The sequence below is a fragment of the Solea solea genome, chromosome 3 (assembly GCF_958295425.1).
Source record: "Solea solea chromosome 3, fSolSol10.1, whole genome shotgun sequence".
Lineage (NCBI taxonomy): Eukaryota > Metazoa > Chordata > Actinopteri > Pleuronectiformes > Soleidae > Solea > Solea solea.
Genome location: NC_081136.1, coordinates 16,958,427 through 16,980,265, shown reverse-complemented (window position 1 = coordinate 16,980,265; position 21,839 = coordinate 16,958,427). Strand labels below are relative to the sequence as shown.

At 39.6% G+C, this 21,839-nt stretch overlaps 1 protein-coding gene across 2 annotated transcripts in view; it reads left to right on the top strand.

Annotated features, from left to right (window-relative positions):
* LOC131456564 (ADAMTS-like protein 1) overlaps nt 1-21,839 on the top strand; it is a 104,928-nt gene that overhangs the window by 32,514 nt on the left and 50,575 nt on the right. For both annotated transcript variants that reach the window (XM_058625005.1, XM_058625004.1), the window contains exon 2: nt 4,647-4,763. In XM_058625005.1, coding sequence (XP_058480988.1) covers nt 4,647-4,763 — 117 coding nt within the window. The remainder of the gene's footprint in view (nt 1-4,646; nt 4,764-21,839) is intronic.

Below are 21,839 nucleotides of genomic sequence, written 5' to 3'. Positions count from 1 at the left end.
TGTGGGTGGCCAGCGATGGACACATCGAAAGTGAAGAAGCGAAGAAGCAATAGGAAAAGAAAGGCCACAATGTTTCCTCCGTGAAATGTGTTAAGTGAGAGCTCACATAAATCCCCCCTGAAAGTGGATTAGCAAAAATATCTTTTCCTCTTAGGTTTCATGCCGACAGGAGCCAGTCCTGAAAAAGAGGTGTCCTTATCTAAACACAGGACAGAATTTTATTAATCAAAGGCAGCAGTGCACGAAACATAAGTCTAGTTTTTGGCTTGGTGTTGCAATGGCTTCTCACAGTTTCCACCCAAACACTGAAAGCTGGCACCACATTATGGGAAAGCTTAATTGTAATATCACACTGGATGTTATTACTGTTGATTATGCGCTTTTGAAGACCCAACTTGCCCCTGAGTTCACTTCCTCTTCTCCTCTGTGGTTGAGACGTGCTCTTTGAAATCGAACTCGCCTCGGAGGTTAATGAGTCCCCGAACTAGTTCCCCTGCTTTACCCTCACCCTTGTCTTTTGTCAAACTGACACACTTACAGCCTCACTGACGCTGGATTTGGGCCACGTATGTGTAGTTTTTAGAGATGCCCGTTTACACATGCCCCCACAAACCAGGAGTGTGTGTTGTCTTAACCCCTGTCATTTTCATTTCAATTAATCTCAAACATTGCCTGAGTGAGTGTGTGCTTGTGTAAACTCAAATACTCAAGTACATCCGACACAGGAAAAGGTTCCATGTAGTGGAATGAAAAGGGCCTTTTTCTCGCCTGTTTGTCTTATGATTGAATTGAACATATGACTGCAAACTTTAATAGCGCATTATTGCATCCATCTGTGCATGCCACTTTGCCTTTTCAAAATAGTGAACCACTGACTGAAGACTAGTTTTTCTGGCTTTCCACTTGCTTCCATCCATATATTTCATGTGGCCCGCCACTTAATATCTACTTACAATGTCTGTTTTTGATGTTTGACATATTACGGATCTGTATATCATCGCATGTCAAAACACTTTTATTTTATTTTTATTTAAATTCTGTGAAATTTCATAAATATTGTTATTGCAATATCATGCTGGGATATGGTAATCTCATATTGCACATCCCTAATGAAGAGCCTAGATGCTCAGGGGGCCCCAGGTCATTTGAGTTTGAGACCCCCGCACTAACCCCACATCTGACCATTTGAAGACACTGATGGGTGCATGGAGAAAATGGATCGATAGATATTATAAATGAAACTAGGGCCACATGGTAGGGTTTTGGCTATAGGAGACAATGAATAAATGGCAGTACTGCATTAATTGAGAAAATATTTGACAGGTTAACTGATAATACATTTGATCATTAGTTGCAGCTAACTCTTTAACATAATCCAGACCGCAAATTATGTTAAAGAAAGTGTTTTGCAAATAAAGGGATGTTCACAGTGCTAATGTTTTGATTGGTCCTCCTTTTAAGACTCCATGAAGACTTAGTTTAGCTGTCATGTGATCAGCCTGTATTTCAGTCTGACTCCAGCCTATTCCATGTCTTTAAGGAAGGTGGATGCAGGTTTCAAAATGACAAGAAAATTGCTGCCAGATCTGTCCTGGTGTCAAGACACTAGAAGTGTGTGAGAAAATCATATTCGAGTGAACAAGTGGAAAACCCGTTGAGAATGACACAATCGGCTTGTTCATGTCAAAGGCTCCTCCATTTAGCCTTGAGCAAGGACATCTGGTCACTCAAATGGTTTTTTAGTACGTCCTACAGCTGACACACACACAAGCACAACTCCTAATGTTCATATATATGTATATGCTGGACTTGTGTTTGCTTTACCCCTGGATTGTGAGGTAATTTTCAGCATGGATGGCAGAGAGGACATGCCTCAGTGCAACACTGTCAGCAGAGACCTCATGCAGTGTTCATATTACCAAATAGCAGGCTGTATTTTGATAAAAGTGTCTCTCATCAATTATTTGGCCTCTCATACGTCATGTGTTCAAGCATCAGGGGTATAAATGTAATGTTTACTGTAGTCTCAAGGTCTGAGAAACTTGGTGTTTCCCAGTGTATTGCACTAGGTATATAATAAATCAATATTATATAAATAGTCTAATGTGAAATATTATTGTTTATTCTTTTTTAAATACAGATAAATGTTTTAATTTGGAGGTCATACAATACCACATTATTTGTAATGCAATTTCCAGCTTGGTAATAGTATAGTAATAGTAATAGTATGGTAGTAGTATGGTATTAAGGATATAACATTACAGTAATGCATTATTTTATTACCTGGATATTTTTAGTAAAATACAGGGAATAGCTTGGTAATGAGAATTACTGTGGGCAACCATCAGTTTGAATAACATGAAAATAAGTGAAAATAAAGTTGAAGTTTGTCCTCCCTTTGTTAATACCAAGCTATTATGGCGCTTTTCCATTATACAGTTCTAGCACGGCTTGGCTCGACTCAACTTGATTAGTTTTTTTTTTGCTTTTCCATGAGGGATACCTGGTACCTGGTGCTTTTTTTATAGTAACTGCACTGGTGAGGTTCCAAGCAAGCTGAGCTGATACTAAAATGTGATGTCACTGGAAAAGTCGTAAATCAAACCCAACAATGCCGAACTGTAGATCAGTTAAAAAGACAGAAAACTTGTACATTATCTCCAACATTTAGCAAGGACATGTCTAAAATCGCAATATTTAACAGAGGAGTCTGGTGTATTTAGCGACAGCGACTGTGAGCCGAATCACAGACATATTTCAGTTTTAGTGTCAGACGCTCAGGTCATGCAGGAAGTACTGAAAGAACTGCGTAACTAGTTTGTGTGTTTGTGTCACATATAAAACAACGTCATCACAGTTTTGCGCAGCAACGCTTCAACGCCCACGGCCACGTTGAGCAGGTACTATAGTAATGGAAAAGCACCATTAGTTGGGTGAATACCATAAGAAGATGGTATTATTGAAAATTATGAATATAACTGTATTTTTTGTACTGCACTAGAATGTAAAGTGTGACCAGATAAACAGAAAGGCTGCATGTGGCCCAACAGCTGCAACATCTGCAGATACATACCATACAGAAATCTTCCTGTACATTATGATCTTTGTCATCCGAGGAGGCTACTGCCCACATTTTTACTGTGGTGACTTATGTGTTGTTACAGATGCCTCCACAGCGACGCAGTGCTGAGTGTAGGGCTTTAGACCAGATTTCATTTGTCTTCTTTAAGAGTTCACTCTGTGGGCTTTTCCCACAGAAAAGTTGTATAAGTTCTGCCGTAGTTGGTTAGGAGGACCTTTTTTCCGCCATTCGACTAAAGATCTGCAAGCCTTTTGCAATGTGAATAACATCAAGTACCTCAAACCCACATCCCCTGCTCTGCCTCGCGCTCTGCCTTGGCACAGGCCCAGGAAGCAGGCAGTTGACCTGGGTCATTGCAGGGTGTTTATGACCCACAGGGAGCAGCTGAGGGCCTCCGCTCTGTGAATATGTGCATCCTTGAGAATGCGGGCCCCGCTGTGCTGCTAATGGGCCCTATCCGTCCTCACCCTCAGCTCATCTCCCCCAACAGGAGGGCTGCTGCGTCTTTTGCTATCACATATCTCGAGCTGTGATTTCCTCCAGAGCCCTGAATGTTTCCCCTCATCAGGAGGGATGTGAGGTTAAGAGGACAACCTCAAAAAAAAAAAAAGGATTGCAAATAGAAACAGAAGTTTGACTCCAGTTCACCTACATATTGCCATTGCTCCAAAATTGGGCTAATCATTCTGTAACACCACCATTAATCATGTTTATGCACCATGCAAATACATTGTGAGACTCAAATAATTTACTTCTCTGTTTATTAATTTATATCAATAAAATAAATCAAATATATATAGTTATATTTGTACATGATAAAGGTTAAAAACCACTATGAAGGGATTTTTCCTCAGGAGCAAAACTGGATGAATGGATGAATGGATGGATGGATGTACTTTATTGATTCCAAAACTAGGAATGCTTGTGTTACAGCACATTAAACATACTAATCTATTCTATAATATGTAAATATTTGAATAATAGGTAAACATAAGGACATACACCACAACAATATAGAGAGTTAAGCATTCAAATAAGAGTGCAAAGGAATCATCCAGTTTGAAAATTATGAATACATAGTGCAACTGTGCAGTTGTGAAGGAATAGAATATAACTGAATAACAACAATTTAAATGTACATATACAAACATTACGCAAAAATGTTTCACAATAATTGACATTGTTGCCCATGGCTTCCACAGTCACATTGGTGAAATGCCAGTTATTTGTTATAATAGCGTCCGTTTGTCTTTTTCTTTTCACACAAGAATCCCGGCTTCAGTAACAATTAAAAAATGTCCCACTTCAACCACAGGTAACCTTTTCATACTGTCATGATTTAAAATATGACCGTATGAAAAATTACACATTCAGTTGTGTGAGGAGTTAAAAACAGAAGCGTAGAATTATGTGTACTTCACCCACAACCACACACAGATGTTTGTTGATATTCATATTTATCATTTGTAAACAATTGCACTCTTTCTTATTTTTGTATTTCATTTTTATTTTGCTCTAACATATATTTTTGTGCTGAACCTCATTCTGTATCCCAATCTCTCAGGTTGCTGTGTGGGCCAACGATGGCGGTGCAGTGTTCATCAGAGAATTCACTCTGATTCGACGTGACCACCTCCCTGAAGAGCCTCTCCATGAGAGCAGCCAAAGGCCAGAGGACCCGGTGAGTGCTCGATCCAAAAACCTTGACCTTACTGTAAACATACAAAGCTTACGCAATCTTACATCAATGTTTTTTGATTCAAAACTTCACAAAGTGGCAAAGTCTGTTTCATTTCAAAAGACCTGTGTGCCCTTACAGTGTAATAGAAAACGATGGTTTCAGTTTTATGATTAAAATAGAGCCAAGGTACTTTGTCATAAACTCACGTAACTTTTTCAGGTTATACCTAGGATACTTAACAAGTTAACTAAAATAAATGAATAAAAAAATATTCTTGACTTTGCTTGTGTTTACGTTGGCTTTTTCCAAATATGAAAACTACCTCATTAGCAAACACTTACTACTCTGATTTCATGATTATAGAACTACAGACTCAAATTAATAGCTCTATGTACTGAATACATTTTGAAACAAAAATGACTTTGAATCGGGAATCAAACCAAAATCAACCATGTTACTGTAGTGGCTGATGATCGTGGCACGTTGGGAGTATAATCTGACTGTTGGCTTGCAGACTTTACACTCACAGAAACACACACGCACACATAAATGCCGCACGTTTGACGGTGGAGTAAGTTTTTGGCATCACATTAATCCCACTCTGTCATCCCCTTTGATGAGACGTGAGTCCAGGCTGTAGCAAACCCAGATGTTTTGTTCTAATTGGGTGAGAAAGAGGTTTTCAGGTGCTCACCTGTTTCATTATCCCTCTGTGATGCGTTTGCTCACTGTACAATTTTTTAGAGGAATCTGTGAAAATTGATCCAAGGTGCTTGAGCCTTAATGAGAATGCAGTTTGAGGTGAATTGTAATGTTGGAGTGTTCTAATGACACTGAAGGCGGTATGTGTTTCTAGTTCTTCACACATACTGTATATATGACCGCCTCCAAAAGGTGAATAATCATTCTCAGATGTTTCACAGGCTTTTACGCTTGAGTAAATGCCCCTTTTTACTTTAATATACATTTTATTCAGCCAGTCTCTACAGCCTTTGAACACTGATCAAATACAGTGACATTGCTTTCGAAATAACATTAGGTTTTTCTCGACATCAGACTATAAAGCAAGATCAAACACCTTCTTTCAGAGATTGTTTTTTTCTTAATAAGTGGTATTCATGTTAACTTTGACCTCAGTTTCATAATGTATTGTATATTTGAAAGTATTCAGGGTTTTTCTTTGCTTTTAACTGGCTTTTTATGACTCAATGGCAGAAAAAGAGACTGCGTGTGGTTGTAAGTTGCTCCAAGGCACCTGCAGTGCACATGTACTACTCGCATGTGTGGGTAAATATCTGTAGCCAACTTGTGTCCAAGGCCTGTGGTCATGATAATCTGTTCATGGAAAACCTAAACTTCTCTTGTAACTGTTAGAACTTTGGAGAGTGTGACATTCGCTGAGACAAGAGAGGTTTAAGAGCAATATCAATCTTGTTATTCAAAATGGCAAACCATTCCTTTCACCAAAATGCCTTTGCTTTGAAGAAGACCTCTTTATTTTCAGCTTTAAATTGTGCTCTGCTTCACAGGGCATCGCAGTGGTTAACACTGGTGCCCCACAGCAAAGTGGTCACCTTTTTTAAACAAGGCTTTTTACTATTTAGTTGGCATGTTCCCGCTGGGTTCTCAGTGTCCTCACACTGTCCTAAACCGCGCAGATTGAGGTTAGGTTAACTAAAGACTCGATGATGGGTGTGAGTGGTTGTTGGTGCAATGATTCACTGGCAACCCAATAACTCTCAAAAGTAGTACAGATAGACATAATGAATGAATGAATAGTTTCTTCATTCTGTTGATAAGTTATTTTAAAGTAAGCTGCAATTTCACATTTAAAGAGAGATGACTTCAGGGTAGAGCTGAACAATGAATATTTTTTTTTATATAAATTACAGCACCACACAGTGGTTGTAGTGGGTAGCACTGTTGTCGCACAGCAAGAAGGATCGGGATTCTTGACCTGGTCCTACCATGTGCTAAAGAATTGAATTATTGACTTTTTATAGTTGTCCTTGCAATGGGGAAGTCACACTTTAAATCTGTTAGACAGTGAATATTGAAGTGGACCTTGAAAAAGCCCTTTCAGTCCTGTTTCCGGGTCATAAAAATAATTATTCACCGTTGACTCATATTTAAATGACATAACTTAAAACGGTCTCTTCCTATATGTATGATGCTAACATGTCTTCCAATGAGCTGTTATTCCTTTCAGCAATCAGCTGATTTCAGTCTCTGTGCCCTTGTAGCTTTGTTGGATTTTGGTACGACGTTTAGCCTGACTTTAACCTAAGAAGAGCTAATGAGCAAGCAATCCATGATGTAGATCTCCGACTCTATCATTATCTCTTGTTTGGCTTCATATGTGCCATTATTGGTTTGTGGGCAATAACGCTGACCTCCCCAGCACCCTTCATCCTATTTTCCAAGAGTGTCACAGGTGAATTGGTCTATCCGTAGGAAAGTGTTTTTCCTGGCAGCCTAAACACAAGCTCCTTCAATGGAATAAATCTGTCTAATACAGCTCAGTCTTTACATACCTTTCTAAATTCATCCATGTTTATTTTGTGATGGCAGGCATGTACCGTCATGCTTCAAGAATGTCAGCATTTATAAACAATTATTAAGTACATTTATTGGATTGGGAAGTTCCTGAATCAAAATGTGAGGGGGGTCTGACGGTTGAAATGTTGTTTCTTTCCCCCCACTGTAACAAGACTGAATGAATAAGACTGTCTAGATAAACAGAAAAGCTGCTCATAAATCTACTTGTTGTTTGGCCTTGAGATGAAGTTTTTCCTCCATGTTAGCGTGATCTTCCACAAAGAGAAAACTGTAACTCAGCAAAAACTTGCAAAGTCTGTCATAAAATAGTGGCAAATACTCTGCTATGGTTTGGTAAATGAGCAGATTTGATCGTAAATGTGACTTTTCTGCATTAACGTGTCCAAAAACGACAACACCTGTTTTTATACGAGTTGTGTACTTGGATTATCCCAGATGTTTTCAGCGATTTTTCAAACTAAGAAAAATGTGTTAATGCTGACTGAATAAAGGATTTTAATCACCAGACATCTGAATCTTTCAGCCCCGTTACAATTAATTAAGTTAATTTTTTGACAGAGGAAACCTTTGGTTTGTGAAGCTGTAATTGTTTGGCTCTGGAAATTTTAAACTTTGAAGGATAAAGTGGCGCTTGAAACTCGATCTCTGGAGAAATTTCAGTTCCAAAGGCGACACGCAGGTGGCAGCTGCTTCACAACCTCGGGGCTGATTGAGAGAGAAAGAGAGAAAGAAAGACAAGTATACACTTCTGATCTTTGTCAGCCAGTGAAATGGAGATGCTTAGAAGAGAAAAGCAGAACTTTTAGACAAAAGAATAGAACAGAGACAAAGAGAGTCACCACTGCTCACCACTCTCCTCAGTCTTCTGCTGTCGACCTGCTAACAGGCACCTTTGAAGTGGGTTATTGAAAGATGAGCCTTCATTTGTGTGTGTCTGTGTATATGTGTATTTGTGAGGTTGTGATGATGTTTCCTACCAGTGGATTGCTATCAGTTTGAAAACATCCATTTATTGCCTACTTTTATCCTCCACATGAGGGTTACAGGGGCTTCTGGAGCCAATCCCAGCTGACATAGATATATATATATATATATATATATGTGTGTGTGTATATGTATATGTATATATATATATATATATATATATATATAGATATACATGTATATGTATATATATTTATATATTGCACTATGAAATTATACACAGTCTCAAACATTTTTAGTTTTGACTAAAGATGATATTATATATGACATACCACATTTTCTTTTGGACACTTTATGTCAAACAGTTGCCAGTTGACGTGGTAGAGATTTAGTTGGTAACTGATTTCCTCAGGTCATTTATATGTTTAGAAATAGAGATGTTTTAGTAGGCTACATGTTGTCAGTGTTTTTTCTTGGAATCATGTTAAAATAGGCAAAAGTGGAATATTAAATCAACCAATTCAATGTGAACTTTTTCACACTTTACTCTTTACTCACATACTCTATAGTGATAGTTTTATTTCTAAAAATGTTTTTACCTCAAGTCAAAAATAAGTGCGCGCACATGCAAATAGACACAGAAAATAGTTATTATAATTTGTTCTTCTGCTCTACAATCCACTTTAGGCTGCACTCGAGGTCAAGCTGCACAGATCGCTGCTCTGGGTCATATTTTCTGTTAACCACACCAATAACAGTCAGCATATTATGGGTTGTGACAGTTAAGTGGTGGTAATGGCAGTCATTAGAGCCCCACTCTACAGTAAAGACCCGAGGCCTGCTCTGATGACATTTCCACTTTGCTTGTCTTTACACGTTTTGTGGAATTGTGGCTTTTGTTGTCTTGCACTGTTTTGTCTCGTCACCTTTTTTCCTCCCACTGCTTTGTTTTGTTAGATGTTGGACGTTTTTTGGATTGTCTGTACTTCCCTGCTGCCTGCCTTTCTTACTTCATCACATGCTAAGTAATCCAGGCCTTAATGTCTTAACATGCTCAATTGCACCTCACACAGCAACCCCCACCCCACACACTTAAAAACATCAAAGGTGACTGACCAAGTGTCAAGATGGTTCTGCCTTTAGCCAGGGTGTCACCATTTGTAGTGATTGGGCTTGGGCAGGTGGGGCCAAGGTGGCACTTACTAACGGGGGCAGCAGCTCACAGAGAGAGGGTCCCATCGTTCAGCTGCAGCTGACATGGCAGCTGTGTTTTGCATGTTGCGCCAGGTGGAAAGGGCAATGGTCTTGTACAATTTGAACACTTCATTTATCTTCATTAAAAGGATGGGGATGTTAGCTTTGGCATGCAGAGAGGATGTGTCGTCTCAAGTTATGCTTTGCTATATGCTGTGCACCCTGGTGTTAATACCACTTCAAGTTAGAGCTTGAGCTTAAGCTTTTGACCACTTGTAGTGCAATTGAGCAAAGTTCTTGAAGAGTATTTCCCAGTCATTTGTGTATCTTTTTGTCAGTGCACATAGTTCACACTTTTCCCTAGATTGAGTTTGACTTACTTAGAAACATAAAGGCATGCCAACATATCGAGGAAGCAGACAATTGTTTGCAGAAAAACATGGATTGTGTTGCACAGCCAGCAAATACCAGTCATGCATATGTACCACATGGATTTCAAATTCTTCTAAACTGTGTAGACCTTTGTAAATACAACTTTATAAAGCAAAAAACACCACATGGCATTGGTAAACATTTTGTGAAATGTTTTTTGTTGTTATGCTGGGAGTTAATCAGTTGCATTCTCATTTCTGTATGGTGAACATGCAGCTGGGCGTAGAAGATGAGTATCTTAGCTTAGCATATAAACTGGACAAAGTAAAGGCCAGGAAGTAGGACACAAATAGCATTTAACTTAGCAGTTAGCCACTAGGGGCCATCTCCGCCCAAAACTTGTTCCTTAGGAGTTAATGGTCTCAATTAGGGATGATAGTGACTGATATCACAAATCTACTGAACTAAATATCAGTCTGATCCACTCATTTTAGACCTTTCAAGCTATGAAAACTATGAGGCTGTTAACAACACATTTGTGCTACTCATTTCAACCTATTTCACAGACATAATTTTCAAACTGTGTAACAAATATTTTTCTCCCATAAAGATGGAAAAATAAGCAGCACACAACATGCACATACACTTTTGTGATACATAGGAGTGATAGTGATCGAGTTGGTTAGAAACCTCGGCTCTATGAGAATCTGCATGTGCTGAAGCTGGACTGGAAAACCTTGGGTCCAAACTGCTGAGTTAATAACTGCTTTTGTGACGCCAGCTAGCCATGCATACCAGTGTCTGTTTTTGCCTAGCCAGCAAATTCAGAGATTCCATGACTCTTACATTTGTTTGCAAGACAAACCTAGGACAATGGATTTTTTTGCCTTGGAAATTATGTCTATTGTGCATTAAAAAATAAGAAAAAGGAAAGGTCTGAACAGAGTAGCAGTGAATTTGGAGACTTTTGCCTTCTTGACTTGTTCGCTTTGGCTGGCTGAGTGCTGTTTGGCACATGTTAGTGCACTTTCGGAGCACTGGCTCCAGTGCTCTTGTAGAAAGTGCTGAGTGCTGGTGAATGTGGTGTAAAGCCACGTGGCTTTGGACTGGGGATCTATCTCTCGCCCCTGTGTTTGTTCCATCAACATATGTGTTCAGTAAAGCCTTGGCCCTCATAGTGCCACAGCAAATATCTTCCCCCACTTGATGTGGTCTCACACCAGTGCACTGTGGGTACTGGAGTGGTACTGCTGAGGTAATACCACCAGGGATAAGACCTCACACCACAACACCCACATAACAAATGTGGGTGTGTGTGTGAATGCACACAGCCAGTAGTGTGTCTGTTGCTGGCTACTGTTGCGTCCACTCTCGCCTCTGCAGTGGAACTTGCATAGAGCGAACCCAGTGTCACTCCATATTTCTGTTTCTGTATCGGTATGCTCCCATGTCCATACCGTGCTGTGCAATATGGAAACCCATATGTTTGTGATTACTATCACATGTCGCCTTGCTCACGCACGGCATCCAACACTATGTCTTTGATTAATGCTCTCCTATCTCGTCTTCCTCCCCTCCACTCTTCTATCCTCGCCTTCTGCATTATCTGCTCCTCCTCCATGGCGTGTGAAGGCACGCACACATTTGGTGGGCTGATTGATTTTTTTTAATTGTTTACATTTCAGGTTGCACTCCCTCTTGCAGATGTTTATATTCTCGTCCACGTTCGGCGAGCATTTACACAGGCATGTAGAGACACAAACAGAGACAGACTTGTACTATAAAGATGTTTGGTTGCCAGAGAGTTTCATCCAGGAATTTTTTTGGAAGTCTCAGCTCTTGACTTTTGGCAATGCATGTGCTAATTACTTCCAAGTGGAGGCAATTGTTACTATTAGGCCTCTTTTTTTTCTCTAGTTCTGTGTGTGTTTCAGGTATTACTCATGTTGTGGGGACCTAAATCTGTTTACACAGTCACATTATGGGAACTTGTGTTCCTTTTTTGGATAAAAAGCAAGTCCCATAATGTAAATTATTACCTTTTAAGGTGAAGATAGGTTGTATGGTTAGGATGAGGTTCCGGAATTAAATCGTAAGTCAATGTGATGTCCTCTGAAATCATGGAAACCAGACCGTGTGTCTGTGTGTGCATGGGCATGTGGGCAAGATCCCCCAAGGCCTTTGCCATGAATGTGGTTTCAGCCTGGTTGAGTAAGAGTAATAAGCAAAATTTGTCACAGCCTTCAAAACAAGGACTGGTGTAGCCAAACAATAACATCTCAAAGTTCTCAACTTTGATAACAATCCTCCGCTCAAACACTGGGACTCCAGTATTGCTTTAAATAGATTCAGAAGAGATGTTGTTTTGAAATGAAAATGTGACTATGAAAAGTTATTTCACCTCGTGGACCATGCCGTGAAATAAACAGACTAACTGCAGAGTGGCAGTTAATAATGTTATTAGCCGCACCAGCACTCCAATGTAAACTTCAGTATGAAGTGTTCATAGTGACCACTTGGCTCCTGTGGCCGTTCAGTTATAAAGCCAATCTCCAGTTCAATCCAACAGTGTTATCCTAAGTTACAACATAATTACCTGCTGCTGAAGGATCCATGCCACCCATGCAGAGCTGAGTTTAGCTTGTGCAGTCAGTCAGGTGCAATGTTTAAATGGATCCCTGTCTTTAATGTGGGCTCTAATGGCTTTGTGGTGTGGCCAGGCATGTACACAACAGGAGTAGAAGAAACGTTCACATCTCTCATTTGTACTGTTTGGAAAGTTGTATTTTTCTCTCTGCAGTTGGCATCATATATCCGGTACAGATTAGTGGTTTTCTGGAAGGAGAGGGTGCCATTTAACTTTTAGTTGGTCCATGAAACTATTGCTGTCATTGTTAGTAGTTTTCCATGAAAATGTATGGCAAATTTGACATGCTTTTTACAAGTTTGAAAGAGGACATTATTCCAGACCTGCAGCATCCTGACAGCTTCAACTTCCTGAATAGCTTCCCTTTATCTTACTCCAGAAAGTCACTGCAAGTTTGTAAGAGCCTGGAGGGAAACACATGGACACAATCTGGCTTTGTGACAAACATTCAACTCTGGAGTCTACTGGCTAAAGATAGGGTTGTGTCACATTAGCATAACATTAGCATTAGCAATGGGCAGTGCAGTGTAAATAATTGGTGTATTAACATTGCTGTGCAGAATAGCTCTTGGTAAATCTAGTGCGAGTCCATGATTTACCAACAGCTAACCATGAAATCCATTGCTTGTGGTGGGTTCCCATTGCTGTCTTTCATATATATATATATATATTTATATATATATATATATCTTTGTGTGTGTGTGTGTATGTATGTATTTAGGTAGAGTCGTTTCCTGGCAAAAGGCATTACCCTGGTTGTCTGACATCAGCTACTGGGACTATAGAGCTGTTGATATAGGATGGCCTTGTAGATGAATGTTGTCATCAACACATTGCTCTTCTCACCTGTTCTATCCACCATTTTCGCCATTTTCCCACAGCAAATTGCGGAAATGGTTGGTATATTCCAGTCGTCTAGAAGTTCTGTTTCCGTTGCCAGGGTTCCCACAGCTTCATTGACGTCAAAGTCAAGGAATTTCCAAGGACTTTATAGGAGCAATTCCCTCAAATTCAAGGTCCGAATGTGCTGACACAGCTTAAGATGAGAGGGCAACTTGTAAGAGTCGAGTCTCCCACGGTGTCCACTTCTATTGATTTGCAGCATGCTCTGCATCTGGCACAGTGATAGTCCTTGGGATCTTGGGCAAGCCAGTCTTTCTTCTTCTTCTTTTTTTTATGTGATATTTCAAGACAATTAGGAATTTACTGTGTTTCTATTGAGGTGTTTGTTGATGATAACAACAGTCAAGTCCCTGGTGTGCTTATGTTGTGTTCTCTTACCTTCTTCGGAAATATTGGAGTGCATAATGGACGACATATGTACTGAAGATGCTAAGGATGACACATCTCTTTGAGTTTGCGTCAATTAACCAATTATGTGATGCAAAGCTTAGCAGTAGAGTAAGTGTGTCATCTGTTGCCAAACCGTTTGCTGGCTTCAGCTTCTCAAACAAAGTAAAAATGAAATATCTTTGGACTGTGGGTCGGACTAAATAAGCAATTCAGAATACAGTGTACATTTTTCCCCAACCTTTGATGATTCATAGACCATAAAATTAATCAGTGGAGTTAAGAAAATAATCGGTGTATGAATCATAATGAAAACCACAATGGCTCTCAGAGGACACTGACAAACCAGATCTGAATTATTATGAGAATCTGCACCAAACTGTACAAACTCATAGATCCTTGCACTGTAAACATGTCTGATTTTTATGTCAAGGTCAATATTGTCAATTATTTCCAGAGATTTCCAAGAATTTATCCTTTTAATCAGATTCATTGGCTCACTTTTTTGTATAATGCTGCTGACAAACAAGCAAAAACATGGGTAAAAACATTGCATTCTTGGTGGAGGGAGTGATCGTGACTTGCAGGCTAAATAATTGAGTGGTGCATTGTGACAATAATAACCAAATATTTTAGTTGAACAATCCTGCATAGTGTGCATCCTGAAAATATGTGTTTGAGAAAACAGATAACCACACATTCATAAATAAGGTTTTTACCCAAGTATTGACGCATTTGCTGTGTTTTCACTGCATCTGCTGCATAAATGAGGGCAGAATTATTATATCTACAACATGGTTTTTGTGGTCCTATCAGCAGTGGTCTGCATTCTCATAGTCACCCTTGGGGGGCATTTTCTATTTTGCAATAGCATCGGCTACATCCTTCACCTCACTCAGCGAGAAGTTGTGGAGAAAAGCAAAAGCTGTTGCTCCAAAAACTGTAATTTATACTCTTCAGAGCATTAAGCAGCGGGGCTTGTCTGTCTGTAAGCTACTCACTCTTGGGGGATTTTCAGGTTTAAAGGTTCTTATGGGCCGGCATTATTCTCAGCACCTTGGGTTGTGCGGGAATATTTTAGAAGAAAGCCTTGGTTGTGCTCGGTTGCATGCTGAGAACCCATCATTGCAGTCTGGTGTAAGTAATGTGAGCGTAAACATGAGGAAAATCAAAACCATGAAGTGCATGTGTGCAGACCTACAGCAGGGCCACAAACACACACACACACACATGCAGACTCACACCCTCCTGTACATATTCACAGAAGGTCTGTACTCTCTGGGAGCCATGGGAGAGAATGTAATCTGTTCACAAACCACAAAATTGAAAAATGACCCTGACACTCTTCCAAGCTGAAACGTGAACAGCGCTTGCAACACAAGAAGGCATACTTATGAAAGCTTTACACAACACAGAGGTAAGCCTTTGACTTCAAATTAGCTTCATTTACAGACCTCCTTAGGTTGTGAGTGAAGATTTATTTGAATCACTTTGACTCCATTAAATACTTATGCTGACTGTATGTAGACACTTTAAACTTTCTGAGGGTCACAAAGCGGTGCTGACTGTTACACGTGTCTGTTTTGTTCACGTCTCATCAGCACATACAAAGGACATTAGGAATAATTCCAAGTTTTCTGTAATTTCAATATTGTTTTGCATATTTCTGCTTTTATTGGACAGTAATGATTGATGTAGGACATGGAAAGACAACAAAAATGCAAATTTAAATCTGGCTTTGAGAACATAAACATTTCTGTACATTAGGGATGGCACAATACCCCTTTTTCTTGTCTGATACCAATATCCCAAACTCTACCAATAACAATTTAGTCATTTTAGACTTTTTAAATTATGACGTTAACACATTTTGTGCTTGCCATTTCAAGCTATTTCCAAGACATAATTCTCCAACTGTGTAACAACAACATGACTTGGCTAAAATGCTGTTGCTGAAATTTAATCAAATTTTTACTGTCTGTGCATAGTGAAGCATTTTTATCCTCCCGTTAACCGATCCAGTGATTTTGACCAGTATGGAACCCTTCTGTAGATGTTGTAACTCAGTCCAGTAATCCAGTAATTTTGTCAGGATCATTACCTTTTAACCATATTAATACACATGTATAAGTATATTTTAGTTATATACTTTCGAAAAGAAATGTGCATATTATTAAGTCAAACATTCTCCCAATACAATACTGTCCAGGCAATATTTTCTGAGCTGCTGGACGACTGAATTTCACTACCGGGATTAATAAAGTATGTCTTATCTTATCTTACATATATAAACATGTTAATTAAGTGCAACACAAGTAATTTTTAATCGAGATTTAGAATATAGGAAAGTGTACACTTTGTAAATATACAGCTTAAAGATTAAATACGTTTTACTCAAGTTGTTGACACTGCCAAACTTTTATATTATTGATAATAAAACCTCTGTGAGAATAATACTGCTCACCAACAAATTATATTTATAAAAGCACAAACCTCTCAACAAAAAAACTTTTCATGAGTCCTGAGAAACAACCTGTGTGCAGTTTTATATCCCCATATATCTCGTATGTCAGGCTATAGCCTTAAAACATATTCAAATATTATTTCTAAGCCATATCGCCCAGCCTTACAGAAATATTGATTTGATTCATATCGTATCATTCCACAGATCATACATGCTGCTCTCTTAATGTAGAACAAGTTGTGTGCAGCCATTGCTCAATGTTCTTGTGTACAGATGCATCAGGTTTACAAAAATACTCTCAGAATTGATCATGAACATGGCCCTGCTGTCTGATGTGGGCACGAGTGCAGGAAACCAAGCAACCCTCGCATTTCAACATGGTATCAATTCCATTGATGCTTCCCAGATGCATACACCAGACACTGAACTTGTTAAGCAGAACAAAATTATTAGTCAAACCCAACTCGCATTAGCAAACATCAGGATTTAGGTCTCCATATGTGTTTTGATGAACTAAAACCCTTCATCTTGATTTTGACCATTGTTTTGCTTATGCCAGAGCGCGACCTATAGGTGTGACTGAAAGTATTATGTTTTTGGGTTATTTATACGTACCTGTCCTTACCATTATCATTATGATATCACTAAACGGAATGAAATGCCGACCAAAAAGGGGGAAAACAGAAAAGAAGTAATGGATGATTATGTTAAGAAATATTTGTATTAGTGATGCAAAACCACTGCTGTAAAACAAAACAAATAACTAAACATCAGCTAACTAACTAACCAACTAACAGTTAATCTCAAAAAAACCTTTTGAAAACATCTCAGAAATGCCATTGTAGAATATTTTCATATTTAGCACAAACATTCACTTGGACCTAAAGATAAACTAGATTAGATTAAATTATTCTGAATTAGTTTAGATTGGCTTCTATTAGACAGAATTGGCTTAGATTTGTTTTATTGGACTGGATCACATTACATTACTCTACATTCATTAGTTACACCAGCAGAAGGTCAGGGGTGACAAATACACAATTAAAGTAAGATTACAAAGTAGATAATATTTTGGTGGTAAAACGTCAAGGTCACAGTGGCCACATAAACCCCTCTGCCTCGTGACTGCATCATCTTAAGAACCCCGTAAGAGATGATGTTCAAATATTTTTGCATAAATGTTCACTTGTAGTTTTTTGGCGGTCAAAGGTTAAAGTCACAGTGGCCTCACAAAACATGCTTTTGACCACTTGAAATTGAATTGAACTCAACATGTGTAATGTTGGACTGAAACTGTTGGTCAGTGGAAGCTTCCAACCTTTTTTGCAGTAAATGTAATTGTATCCTTTTTAAACATTATATTCACTTGGAACAGTAATCATGTGAAATCTATTCAGAGGTCAGGAACAGAAAGGTACCTGATCCATCTATAAGTGCTCTATTGGAGCAGCATTTGGTGCTCTGGGTTCTGCATCGTCCCACAACATGCGTGCAAATGTCTGAATACCGACCCAACTCCCAGTGAAAGGTGACCCAGTGGACTATTGAAGCTTCCAGATTTATGAGCCTATAGCAAATGATGAAGGTCCCGTGATGAAAACATCGTCTGGGGGCCATGGGCGGGGGGCCAGGGTGTTGGTTGACTTAAGACAACTATTCATGCTGGTGTTCCTTTGTCCCCCTGATGAAATGTCTGCATTGTGTTGTTGTACAGTGTGTCTGTGAAGGGAGTCTGTCTGTGATTTATGGTATTAATCATCATATCGCTGCAGAGCCAAATATGAATATCTGTGGTAAGAATATAAACCCATCAATCATGTGATCACTGAAGAAATAATTAATATGGTGCAGGAAGAAAGCAACAGCTCATCAATGAAAAAAAACATTGGAACTGATTTTAGTTTAGTTTTTTTCTCCAAAGGAAGAGTAACATCTTTTTCAGCATATTCGACTTCAGTGATATTAAACTCAATTTTATTTCCTCCAAGTTAAGAATGTGCCGTTCACTGTTGGGTTATGATTTGTGGCGCCTTGGGTTTTTACAGGTTTAACCACAGGCAAATGAGCAGCATCAGTTTTTCTGAATGACCTCACTGGGTTAATGATAGGGGGTGAAGTGGAGCAGAGGAGCTTCTCCTCAACTCCATCCCTCGCTGGGATGCCATAGATGATAGGGTGATGGGAGGTGAGGGAGGAGGAGGAGGACGAGGCAGAGGCTTTAAAAGCCTGGTGCTGTTTCCCCCAATTGCATGGCGGCACAATGCTAAAGACACCAATTAGAGGGAGGCGTAGCGTGAAGACCAACTAGATGAGCTCAGCCTGCGGCTCCTGTCTGGCTCTCTCTCTGACACACACACACACACACACAAACACACTCTGGCTGATTTACTATTCACATTAGGTTTATTTGTCCTTACTTAATGTCTGTGTGTGCGAGACTTTGACGTCGATGCTCCTGAAAGAGAAAAGTGTTACTCCTGTCATACCTGCTAGTGATTTAAAACGATATGATATACAGCCATGTCCTCTCTGTCTTTGGGTGGGAGCGAGGATTTATTCATAACACCCTCTTATTTTATGTCTGATGCCAGAATCTATGGGTTTGTGTCAAACTATGTGGACATTATAAGAAAAAAAACCCCAGCTGAGACCACCCCACACACACTCGCTCGCCGTAGATCTTATGTGACCTGTGCTTGTACTGTAACAGTATGTGTCAAAGAGCTGGGAGCTGGAGTAGAAGTTTGAACCTGCGAGGAAATGTACACTGTTCTCTTGAGTCCAACAAGTCATGAATAAACATTTTACTGATTCCTGTAAAATGTGTTTCTGTAACATTGACTACCGTCAGTGGTCAGTGCTTGCTGCAGACCGAGGGACATGGTGACACATAGTTCACCAGTCAGTCTCCTCCTTCGAGAAGAACCGCAGAACTGACCTTGAGGAGAAGCACAGTAGGAGGAAGAACCGCACCGTCACGGCACCAACCCCAACCCCAGACTCATCCTTCCCCTGCAGCCGCTGTGGCCGAGTCTGCAGATCACGCATTGGACTCGTCAGCCACCAGAGGGCATGTACCAGAAGTGGACTCAACCCCTGAAATCTTCGTTAGCGAAGCCAAGCCAAGAGAAAACGTATTTTAACTGGTCCGATGTGATCATGTGTGTGGCCCCTCCCTCGGTCAGACAATCCTTTCCTCTTCCTCGCTTCTTCCGACAGTGGTTTTCTTTGGTTCTGTTTCACCCGATGAGCGTGAGAAAATAAAATAGCACTATCACTGTCTTGATCTTATAGCCAGTAGCTGTCTTGGGTGTAGGTGTGTAGTGCCGTGAAGCATTTCAAGGAATTCAGGTCTGTGGCCCTGAATCTTACAAGGCCAGTTTTCCGCTAACAGACAGTAGGGGGAGTGGAGACAGTCCCCAATCTCCCCACAACAAGCCATTTAAGCATCACAATAACTCCAAAGGGTAAAAAGTGAAAGTCCGCCAGTGACAGGACATGGGTAGTCTCTTGCTTACTGAAACTTAAAGACCTCATGTGTGGCTAAGATATAAGAGGTTGTTCTATTTCTATTTTTTTTTGAGGTTTCTGATATTGCTACTGTGCTTTTAACATCGACTGGAAAGTACATGTGGTAGGTTCTATGAAGGCCCTACTAAAAGAAGACTAAGGGACAGGGCAGCCGACTGAACTGGAAATAAGAATTGTCCTATGTAGAGGCAAAACATGGGAGGGATTCAACCTTACGAGTATTGGGCAGTGAGGCCGTTCATCCTGGGGAGACAATCAAATGCCTTATACAGAACGAGACACATAGGTCTCAATGAGGATTTTGAGCTTTCACTTTTTTATAACTTCTTTCTGAAATTATATCTTTATGATGCCTTTTTGAGAGTATTATAATAATATCCAGTTTTTCTATATGTGAAGTATGACTGTCTATTCTGAATGGAATGGATGTACTTGTCATTGTTTGCATAGCTGTTGACTGACCCATATTTATTTTATCTTGTTTTATTGTCTGTCTGACTGCTGAGTCTGTGGAGTAGACATGGTTTTGATGGTTGCCTGCCGTGGCCCAGGAAATGTCATGCACATGTTTTTTGTGACACACCTGACACCTGCTGCTATAATTATGGCCCTTTTGTTCAAATAAAGGAAAGTGAATTTGGAATCAGTTGATACATTTTTGACTCAGTTTTCCTTTTTTTTATGGTTAACAGTTTGATGAAGGTGTTTATCTTACTGGAAATGGACTGGAAAGCGGGCAGTGAAAAATTTGTGGAAAGCGTTGTATTTTATTACAGTTTTTCTAAAAATGTCAAACTTGTAATTACATTTGACAAAGGAATTGATATCCATTTTAGAGAATGAAGCAAAAACAAGGCTCCACAGCAGACTGGATGTTAAAAACACGAACACACCTCCTTTGTTTGTTCTGGGAAAATAAGGCTTGCATTGATGGTCAGTTAAGTATTGATGTGTTTGTGTGTTTTGTTCAGCAGTTAAGGTTGAATTTTGCTTTATTATGCTTGGATCTTAAAATGATATCAGTGGTAGATTGTCTTCAGCTCTGTAGCGTACCCCTCTCCACCAGTTGTGGTCAGCTGGGAATCTCTGATTTGAATGGCATGTAGTTTAGTCTCTCAGACACAAGATGCTGCTCTTGAGCTGTAGGCTGCAAAAATAAAGTGCCTCAGGTGTTTGTAGGTGATTTTACAGCCCATGAGGGTAAAAAAGATGCATCTTGTTGAACACAGTCATAGCACATCTTAATATAGATAACACATGTTGAGCTTTAACTTATGTGTAAAATGTTTCAATGAAAAGGTAGACCTTTTGAATACTTTCCTAAACTCCTCTCCTTTTAATTCATATATTTCTTAGTTATTTTATTTGTTGATTATTATTGTTATTATTATTATTGTTGTTATTATTTGTTCAAATATAATGGTGTGATTTTTGTTCACGGCAATGTACCCTGTTAAAGGTCTCCTATTTTTATTTTCAAATGATGGACAATATTTGGGAATGTATTAATTTATGGGCTGAGGTTGACTATTGATTTTTGAATGCTGTTTTGTTTGGGTGATGTTCGGGAAAAGTAAAGGGATTTTTAAAACCTCTCCTCCTTTCCTGTCCTGCTGTCCTTTCAGAGCTGCTGTGTAACAGTGCAAACACCTCCTTGCTGGTAGGGAGTTCACTACAGTAGCATGTTTAGACAGCTGTAAGACCAAAAGCTCCAGGGAAAACAGGGTAGAGGGCTTTTTTATGTGTGACCAAGTCGGGATGGGGGTTGCATTGATCCTTTGCAGCTCTCTTCCTGTGCAGTCACTCTGCAGCCACGCATCCAGATCTTTTCTCTCCCTCTCCATCACCAAAAAAGCAACTTGACACTCGGACATGTGAGGTTTCTTTCCACAGTCGTGCGCTCCATGATTTTTGTTTGGTAAACTGTGAAAGAGAAACATGATGTAATTTCCACATGTCAAAAGCACTATGAAGGAACATAGCCCAAAGCATGAGTTTTGCAACATAAACTGGCTTCTTTTTTTTCAAAGTGGTACAAGGATTGATGGTGTACATGGCAAGGGAGCTTTCACACATGCACGCAACACAACAGTTC